Source organism: Chondrus crispus, genomic scaffold, assembly GCF_000350225.1.
Source record: "Chondrus crispus Stackhouse genomic scaffold, scaffold_460, whole genome shotgun sequence".
NCBI lineage: Eukaryota > Rhodophyta > Florideophyceae > Gigartinales > Gigartinaceae > Chondrus > Chondrus crispus.
In genome coordinates this window covers 1-9,862 of record NW_005179371.1, presented here as the reverse complement: position 1 = coordinate 9,862, position 9,862 = coordinate 1, and the positions used below count along the sequence as shown (strand labels likewise).

General features: G+C 54.5%; 3 protein-coding genes; 2 read left to right on the top strand and 1 right to left on the bottom strand.

Moving 5' to 3' along the window:
• Positions 1 to 4,479: 4,479 nt before the first annotated feature.
• Positions 4,480 to 6,279, bottom strand: CHC_T00000171001 (hypothetical protein). XM_005719144.1 is given in 4 exon segments: positions 4,480 to 4,759; positions 4,760 to 5,081; positions 5,219 to 6,163; positions 6,236 to 6,279. 3 exon segments carry the CDS (start codon positions 6,277 to 6,279, stop codon positions 4,760 to 4,762), a joined length of 1,311 nt encoding a protein of 436 aa, XP_005719201.1. The 3' UTR covers positions 4,480 to 4,759.
• A 935-nt stretch (positions 6,280 to 7,214) lies between these two features.
• Positions 7,215 to 9,017, top strand: CHC_T00000170001 (hypothetical protein). The gene is made up of 3 exons (XM_005719143.1): positions 7,215 to 7,286; positions 7,468 to 8,564; positions 8,672 to 9,017. Exons 1-3 carry the CDS (start codon positions 7,215 to 7,217, stop codon positions 9,015 to 9,017), a joined length of 1,515 nt encoding a protein of 504 aa, XP_005719200.1.
• A 12-nt stretch (positions 9,018 to 9,029) lies between these two features.
• Positions 9,030 to 9,188, top strand: CHC_T00000169001 (hypothetical protein). Its single transcript, XM_005719142.1, has one exon. The coding sequence runs from the start codon at positions 9,030 to 9,032 to the stop codon at positions 9,186 to 9,188; it is 159 nt and encodes a 52-aa protein (XP_005719199.1).
• The last annotated feature ends 674 nt before the right edge of the window (positions 9,189 to 9,862 follow it).

The following is a 9,862-nucleotide window of genomic DNA, read 5'->3' as shown; positions in this document are numbered from 1 at the left end:
CGCGGCGTGGTGGAGCATGGAGAGCAGGTCGAGGAGGGCGGGGGCGGATCTGGCCATGGTGGGGCGGGGGGGAGGGCGGAGGCCGGGGGACGGGGTGGCGATGGCGTCGGGCGAGACCGGGGTCGGGCGGTTGCGGGCAATTAAGGGCAATTAAGGGCGCGCGGGGGTGAAGGGGGCCGAGGAGCGGTTGCTGACGCATCGCTGCCCGCGTTGTGGTGCCGGTGTAAAGTTTATTGACACCGGCAAGGCGCACGGCCACGTGGGCGCGCTGTGAAGGGGCGCGACAAGCGAATGAGGCGGGGGAAACCATTCGCCGGTGGCACAGCTTAATTACGTGAGCTGCGCAGCCATTGGTGTATACCTAAGCCTACCCATTACTTCGATGTGGGAATAGTTGTCACATCGAAGTATTGGCTAGCGACACGTGTCAGGCTCAACAAAATTTCAAAAACGGACAGTTCCCACCCTCGGGGCGGGAGCGCGCAACTGCTGTGCATGGAGTGCAGCCGCGCGGGCACCGCTGGGTGCTGGCAGTAGCCGGCGAGGCAAAAAGGTTACCCAAGGGCCATTCCGGGAATCGAACCCGAGACCTCGTCCACCCGAAGGACGAATCATACCACTAGACCAAACGGCCGAATTTCTTGATGGTGAAGAAATTTTTACTGTTTATGAATTCAGTCCTGTTAGATGAGATCTTTTTCCTAAAGAAATGCATTTTTGCATTAATTAATCAAAAGCCTTGTGAAATGCTCGTTGCGTTCATATTGATCCGTCCATAGTATGGACGCATCAATATGAACGCAGCGGCCGAGGGTATGGAGTCCATACCCTCGGCCTTCCGCTTCCCAACACTAGTAGCGTCTTGATATCCGCGAATTCAACAAGCAATCAAACCCTCTCCATCGTTCAAAGACAATTGACCCTATACCGACCGACCGCAAGTAACTTTCCAAGCAAACTTTCTTGAATACCATCAGTCCAATTCGCTTGAGAGAACATACAAACCAACAAAATCGCACTCACACTTTCGTCTGCAGACAACCGCTGCCCACTTTCTCGCAATGCAAGGGAGACTAAAAAACCCCTCCCTACCTTCTATGCAAAATGCAGCCACACCCTGCAGCCACACCCTGCAGCCACACCCTAAACTTTACTCTGCCCCTGGGGAGGGTCTCCTTTAAGACAGCATGGACACTCTCTTGTTCATATCTTTCTGGAATCTCACCGCAGTGAGCAACTTACCTGCCCCCCACTCTTACTTGTCGTCAATCCATACCATGCACTCATCCACAAATCATTTATCCTCTCCTCCACCAACTCTAAAATCTTCCTCACTACCCTTTCACGCCTATTGCAACGCATCTACACGTGCAGCCCGTCCAGACCCGGCCTCCCCCACACCGCATCAACTCCCTCCAACCATTCCTACGCCCCACCCACCCGCGTCCACCCCGCCTTTCACTTTTCCAAACCCCTCCGCCGAACGCGAACCAGCCACCAAACCCCGCCCACCACTACGGCACACCCGCCCACGCCCGCCACCCCGATCACCGCGAGCGCCCCCGTCTTCAGCTTCCCATCGGCGCCCCTCGCAAACAGCCCGCCACCCTCGCTCACCGTCTCAATCGCCGCCCCGTTCACGTCCCCCACTAGAGTGTGCTTCAGCCCCCCATCGCCCTCCAGCTCCAACGCCTCCGTCCGCCTCCGCAGCGCACGCGGCACCCCGAACGTCCCCAGCATCACCTCCTTCTTGCCGCCCGCCCCGACCCACACCCCCGCGAACACCACCGCGCCCTCGCCGTCCGTCGTCACCCCGGCCACCCGCATCGACGACCCGTCCATCGTCTGCTTGGACTGGAAGAGCCCCACCGTCTTCCCGTCGCGCAGGTCATACACCCATACCCCGATCCTTGTGTCCTGCGACCCGCGCGTCGATACCATCCCCAGCATGAACGCGTACCCCGCAGAGTTTAACACCACCCCCTTGCAGATTCCGTCTGTGCTCGATGGGAAGCTTGCAATGGCCATCGTCCGGTTCCCTGTCGCCGACACGTCGGAGGAGAGCGTTTGTACTCCAAAATGCCACGACCCGCCGCCCTCCATTTTGGACACCGAGTACGACACGACGACGTTGCGCATGTCCGTGTCTTCGGCAAGGCCCTCGGAGACTTTCTTCATATCCTTGGCCCCAATAGATTGCAGGCTGAAAAGATTCAAGGTTGATGCGTGCAGTGAGAGCAGATAACTCTCCTTTTGTGCAGCTCGGAGCTCCAATTCGACCACAATGTGCACGCGTTTATTGTCTATCGTCGTTATCATCTGACGGGGCATAAGCCCATGTACAGCCGAATGCACACGATGTTGTTTCTTTTTTTCAATGCGCCCATTTACATGGCTAAGTCGTGCCACAAAGACTTCTTCTTTAGACCTTTTTGCTTCACTTTCCTCAGATAACGAAGCATTTGTGCGCCCTGAAACCAAAATTCCGGCCACGGAGGACACAGAGACCGCAGCAATTTGAGCCATTGCTCCAACTTGTCCAATCTGAGTGACCCACTTTCGCCTCCCGGTGAACGAATCGTACGCCAGCACAAATCCATCCTCTATTCCAGTGCTCTTGTCCGTTGCGGAAGCTTGAGATGACATATTTCCTTTTGTGGCGCCAGTAACGTAAACCACTGCACCAAAGTAAAACGAGCTTATAGCTATATCCGGGAAAGCAGAGCCTGTTCGCTTGAGCCAAACTAAAAATCCAGAGCGACTGAATTTCGCAATGAAAATGCTCATACTGCTTAAATGCGGTACATCCGGGTCTCCGAAGAGCCCGTATGTATTTCCGACGACAAAAGTATTTCCGTTATCGTCTGTAGATATTGACGTTGCCGCGGTTTCTGCAGATGTTGATAGACCAACTTTAAAGGAACGAAAAGTCAAGTCTGTGGAAGGTAGTGGGTGAACCACATTGAAGAAAATGCAGAGCAAGACCAATTTCGAGTATACACACCTCATCCTACGAAACCTTTGGTTGAGAATGTTGTGCGTGTAAGGTTGTCTTCCTTGAAGCTGCTATCCAAGTCGGGACAGTTTTTGACGTGCGTGGTGGGAAGCAGCCGCAAAGACGATCCTGAAGAAATATACGAGGTACAGTGCATTGCATTCTTTTCTGAGTCATGATCGCGCTCGTGGCATTTGAGTTCATGGTCCTTTTTGAGATACGTGCTGCTCCACCAGCGACATCAGCAGCTTTGGCAATACTATCAAGTGAATTGTCCTTATCCGGGTATCCAGGGCCCAGCATCCATTGAATTTATTCAAGGAAGCGAAATGCAGATGAGATCAGGACTTCCTATCATAGAAGCGCTAGTAAAAGCCACGTCGCTCTATGTTACAGAGAGAGGTGTATATGAATGACGGCGACTATGCACTTGCTTTTCTGAAATCTCACCATAAATGTTGATGAGCTTGAGACCCTGTCTCCCTGGGAACTCCCTTTTCCATCAGGCGAACAATTTCTTCAATGTCATTTTGCAAGCATGCATCTAGCGATCCCCTTGGTTGCTTTTGGAGCTACAAAAGTCGAAGACAACTCGAATCTTTGCACTGCGAGTTTCGGATATTCGCAGAAGGTCTGCACTTGTATGTATTGTATAGATAGAATTCTGCTGCCGCCGGAATGCGTGCTTCGAAGACGACGATGAGAGTTTTCCTTCACCCTTCATAGGCATCTGAAGATTCAAATTGGCACATTAAACTCCCTATCGACAACATTACAGCTGCATCCTTGACCATGGCTGAACTGCCGTACCACTTTATACAGTACGTGGCTAAAGGTGCACCTGCTACTTGCGTGCAGTTATTGCTGTGCCCATAAAAAGTACTGTGCACTGCGTGTAGTTTGTTCCTTCCAAGAACGGGAAACAGCGCCAATGGCACAACACATTCATCTTTTATCAGAAAAGTAAGCACACGTTAGGTGGCTTCTGAGGGTTCTGACACTGTAGCAACCTAGCGATAGGTGCAAATGGGATGCTCGTCACCTTTGCTGGCTGATGCGTGTCGAACAAGTGATTGGATTCCCAATGGTTTGCCTGTCCACACTGCGAAGATGCAGTGCGTAACATACCCAAGGGGTACTGTACAGATCACTTTTCAGCTTGGGCAAGGCGCTATTCTACCCAGCGAAAAATCTGGTTGCGCCCATCTCGTGACAATCGCGATACTATAGAAGGAAGTATGATTGCCAGATGTTTGTGCTATTCTGTCGTGGGCAGCGATGCAGTTCTTCGACAAGAAAAGAAGGTGGCGGGTGCAGTGCGTGTGCTTGTTCCACGCAGAACGCGTGTAGGATGGGCACTACTGTCATACTGTGCCCGTTCACAGGGCTCTTCCATAGCGTTGCTATATTGGTCTCATAAAAGCAACAGCAAGCCTGGACATGTGCGGTTCTTCTTCTCTTCTTTCAAGCTGACGTGTTAGATTATTCAGAGGTATGAATTGCGCACTGCCCACCTACCAACACATATTTACATCAAAACATTCAACCGTGTTCAGGAAGCAACATCGCAACTTTGAACAACTATTCAATAATACAACTCACAAGCATTTGACATCAGGGAACACGAAAGCCCTCGGCCCCAGGAACTGCCATTATTGCCTGTACCTACAGCCAGGAAGTTGGATACCCCCCAATCCACACTGACGTTATCTCGTCAAATCATGTGAGCCACAATCCAATAACGAACACACAAGTACTCTGCTGTCATTTGGGGACCGCCATCTTGCCTGCCACTTTACTCAAAACCTTCTTCGCCATAGACTCCTTCATTGCTGCAGCGAGACCGGTGGAATCGACTCCCGTCATCATATCTCGAATAATGCGCTCGAAATCCATGCCCTCTAGTGCCTGGGGTGCTTCCTTTCCGCCGGTGCTTGCTTCTGACACTTCCGGCCCATCCGCGTGATCGCCGTCGGCGCCGCCTACAAACACGAGCTTCTCGGTCTTCGCAAGCGGGGCGGTGATTTGCACAGCTACTTCGGGCAGAGCGTCGATCAGTTTTTCCATCACTGCGGCAGGATTTCCACTACATGACGCAGCAAGAAAGACAGACAGGAACGATGCGCCAAACATACGAACGAAAGCAAAATTGTTAGATATCTAGTGCAAGAGAGACGCAGCAAAAGTGAGAAAATGCCATTGGGTCTCGCAGTAGGCACGTACCATTCATTCCACATTTGAATGCGCTCGCCTAAAACAAGTGTCTTAGCCTCTCCCTTCGCGCGAATAGCCTCTGCTTCTGCCTCTGCTATGTATCGAATGCGCAGGGCTTCCGCCTGGGCTGTTGCTCTGGTGGCCTCCGCACGCCTTTCCTTCCTAAACAGGCCGGCATCGGCGGGCACATTCCTGGTGATCTCGTTCTTCAAGCGCTGCTTCTCAACGTTAATGGCCTCGACCTCCCGCTCAGCCTGGACTCTTGCAGCCTCGGCGTCCCTCTTGGCGACGCGCAGGATGGCGTTCTGCTCGGCGTCCTCGATGGGGCCGGCCTTCTGCTGCGTAGCCACAGCCTGGTCGATGGTGGTCTGGGCGGTAGCGCGGACGACCTGGACGGTCTTGTCGCTCTGGATGATGCGCTGTCGCTCTCGGTTGACTTTGACGTGGGACTCTGCCTGCATCTCGCGGCTCTTGCTAATGGCGAGGTTCTCGTGAAAGGCGGCGCCCTCCATAGCCTCGCGCTTGACTTTCTCCGTCTGCCTCACGCCCAAGGCGTCGATGTAGCCCTGATCGTCGGAGATCTCAGCGACGGTGTACGAGACCATGGCCAGGCCCATGTTGCGCATGTCATCGGTGCAGAGTTCCTTGACGCGGAGCGAGAAGGCGTTGCGGTCGCTGTACAGCTGCTCGATGGTGAGGGTGCCGATGATGGCGCGCTGGTGCCCCTCGACAGTCTTGCGGATGGCGTCGGCCATGTCGGACTCCGAGTGGCCCAGGAAGTGCTGGGCGGCCAGGCGGACGGCCTCCTCGTCGATGACCATGCGGTGGTCGTCGCCGTCCACCATGGCCGTCCACGCACGGATCTTGACCTGGCAGCAGCCCGTGACGTGCACGGCGACGCCGTTGACGGTGGTGCCGTGCGCGGTGGTTACCATTACCGTGCGAAGCGTGAGGCTGAGAGAGTCGACGCGCTGGACTATGGGCAGCGCGAAGAGACGGCCGCCGATGGCGATCTTGCCGTCGGACGAGATGAGCGCCGTGTGCGGGCCGGCCGTGTAGAAACCGAACATGCCCGAGACCATGGCGGAGAGGGGGAGGGGAGAGGGGGAGGGGAGAGGGGGAGGGGAGAGGGGGAGGGGAGGTTGGTGGTCGGTGGAGGGGGAGGTAAGTAAGGGGGGCAGGGCAGCAGGGCAGCGGTGATTGCGTCGTGGGAGTTGGCGAAAGGGTAGGAAGAGGGCGAGCGGGGGAGTGAGTGGAATTCGGACGGGTATGATACAGTATTCGGAGTGGGTCGGGTCGTGTACAGCACATGCGAACGGTATAGGCCCAGCGGGATGGGGTGTATAACGTGCCTTGCTGGCATGCGAGGACCGGGGGAGATTGCCAGCTCAAAAGAATGCAATTTAGAGGAAAGGGCGGAAACCTACAGTGGTTGTCGATAACTGCAACACTTGCAATTTCGTTATTTGGCTGGACCGTGTCATCTTTAAAATAATGAATTGACTCTGTGAATGAATGTTTAGGTAGCGAACAATCTTCAGTTGTTTGTTGTCAACTATCGTTCACAACAATCGTTCACAACAAACATGGTCCAGGCTTGTCTTTCGCTTTTACAAAAAAGAAAATTTTGTGAGCATGCCGAAAGATTGAAAAGAGAAGGCCATACATTTAAGACTCTGGTGCGATTTTAGGTGACCTAAGAAAGGCCCAGGGTGCTGTTCGCTGCATGATGCTCTCTAGCTAGCGCTAAGCAGACTACTGTACGATTGTCAACATTTTCAAGTAAAATCTCGCAAAATGTGTTGTAACACGTGGCAAAAAGTCTAGCCGTTCGGTAACTGCAACCGCTCCCCCCCCCCTAACTGCAAAACTGGAACGGATCGTGGTCCACCAACCCGTTGCAGTTATCGAGCGACTACCTGTATGATAATATCGAATATTATTCGGAGTGGGTCGTGTACAGCACATGCCACCGGTATAGGCCCCGCGGGATAGGGTGTATACCATGCCTTGCTGGGACGAGGGGAGATTGGCCAGCTCAACAGAATCAAAAGAATGCAATTTAGAGGAAAGTACGGTATTTGCTGTATGCACAAGTTGGCACTGTCTCGCACGATTTACATTGTTGCCGCGACCCATCAAATGCGCCCCCTTAATCCGTCAATCCTTCGCATCCTTCCATTTCCCATGCCCATGCACAACAACCCTTTAAACCCCCCCCCCCCCCCCCCCCCCCCCCAACCATGGTTCTCGGCAAGTTCTGCGTCTACACGGCCGGGCCCAACACGGCCCTGGTCAAGTCGTCCGGCCGTCGCGAGGTCCGCATCGTCATCGGCGGCCGCATTCTCGCCGTCCCGATAATCCAGCGCGTCGACTCTCTCAGCCTGGAGCTGCGCACCATCACCGTCAAGACCAGGCGCGGCACCACGAAGAACGGCGTCGCCGTCGACGTCACCTCGTGCTGCCAGGTCAAGATCCAGGGCTGGTCGCTCGCTCGTGACGGCGACGACCCCGTCGCAAACTCTGAAGTAGCGAACGGCGACCTCAAGATCGACAAGCTCGCCATCCGCCTCGCCGCCCAGCACTTCATCGGCAAGAGGGACAACGAGATCGAGGATGCCATCCAGAAGACCATCGCCGGTCACCAGCGCTCCATCATCGGCGTCCTCACCGTCGAGGAGCTCTACCGCGACCGCGCCGCCTTTTCCCGCAAGGTCCTCGACCTCATTAGTGAGGACATGCGCCACATGGGCCTCACCGTCGTGTCGTACACCGTCGCCGAGATCACCGACGAGAACGGCTACATCGAGGCCCTCGGCGTCACGCAGACGGAGAAGGTCAAGCGAGATGCCACCGAGGGCAAGGCTGAGCACCAGTCACACGGCCTCACGCGCAAGGCCCAGGAGGAGGCCGTTGCTCATATGGCCGTCAACGAGCAGCAGCAGCTCAGAATTGAATCGGATAAGAAGCGACAGGTCGCCTACTATGAGGCGCAGCAGGAAATCGACCGCGAGCAGGCCAGGCAGCAGAAGGCAGGTCTTATCACGCATGAGGAGAGAAACGCCGTCTTGTTCGTTACCAGGCAGAAGGCCCTCGCCGCTGAGGCTAAGGCCGAGCTGGACGTGCTGCAGCAGAATGTCCATAAGGAGAGGTTGACCATGGAGAAGGAGGTGCATGCGAAGGCAGATGCTATGTTGTACAAGGCAAAGGTCGATGCCGATGGCATCAGGGCCAGCGCCGAGGCCGAGGCGTATCGTATCCGCGAGGTCGGGCAGGCAGAGGCTGCCTCGATTAAGGCGAAGGGGCAGGCGGAGATTGATGTGCTCCGCTCGCGTGTCATGGTCTGGAAGGAGTGGTATGTTACTTGGCCGTTATATTCTGCGCGTCTTTCGGGGCGAAATGTCGCCACCGCATTGTTTGTCTCTAACGCGTTTTCTTTCACTTTGTTTCATTCTCTCACAGTGGCAACCAAGCGGCGCTTCTGGAACAGATGGTGGCAGTGCTGCCGAGGGTGGCGGAGGCGGTGGCCGGGCCGCTCTCAAAGACGGAAAAGATGGTGTTTGTCGGGTCGGGCGGCAGCGGCGGCGGCGGCGGGCCGTCGCAGTTCACGCGCGAGATGGAGCGGATCGTGGCCGAAGTGCCGGAAACGGTGCGCGCGCTGACCGGCGTCGACATTCATCAAGGGATTGGGGCGCTGATGGCACCCGACACCAAGCAGTCGATGATTCAGGGAACCGCCGAGGGCGTTTCGACAGCGCTTGCCGAACAAATTACGCCGGGCTTCGTCGGCAGGCGTCGACATGTGTGAGGACCGTGCGCGATGTGTTGTGTTTTTTTATTTCCTGGCAGGCGTTGCTCGTCGTCCGTGATGCGGGCCTTTTTTTTTTTTTTTTTTTTGGGTGGCGGGCGTTTTGCCGCACGGTGCGTTCTCGCTTGCTCGAGTGGCGCCAATAGCAGACAGAAGATGTGTGCAGTTTGAAAGTATTTTATGAGATCATCTGAAGTCTTCTGCAAGAAGCGAATGTGTAAAACTTGTTGCCGTTCCAGGCAGGTACAGTAGATAATTGAGGAGACAGCAAGAAGCACGTAGAGACGAGAAGTGAAGTAGTCTTGATTGTGTAAAAACATATGGAAAAGGACATGGTTACTTGAAAATCAATTTGAAATTGTGGAAGTACTTTATTCTGCAAGAAGTGAATGCGTGAAACCGCTTGCCGCTGGAAGCTGGTATAATACTTGAGATAAATGCCTGCTAACGAGCGACTCATCTTCCTACAGTACAAGGCCACCGGCATCTCTATTCCAGACGTGGCGAATAGTCGCGAGTCTCTGCGGCCCCAGGGAGAGGGAGTGGCTTGGGTCGACCCCTTGGAAAACAGAGCCGTTTGGTTTTATTCTGTTGTCGGATCTAATAGATTTGCGCAAGAGAGCGGCCAGTGGAACGTTACTTGGGGCGATTCGGAGGCCAATAATCTGACGATCTTTCATTGTTGCCTCGAAATGGCAACAAGGCCCACGCATGTAGCCAATTATATGACCGTGAAAAGAAATGCATGGCTGGACGTTCACAACTATCTTTCTATCATTGCTGCCAATCCACAATTCGTCGAAAGCATATTCCTCATCACCCTATCACATCACCCCACTCCAAAA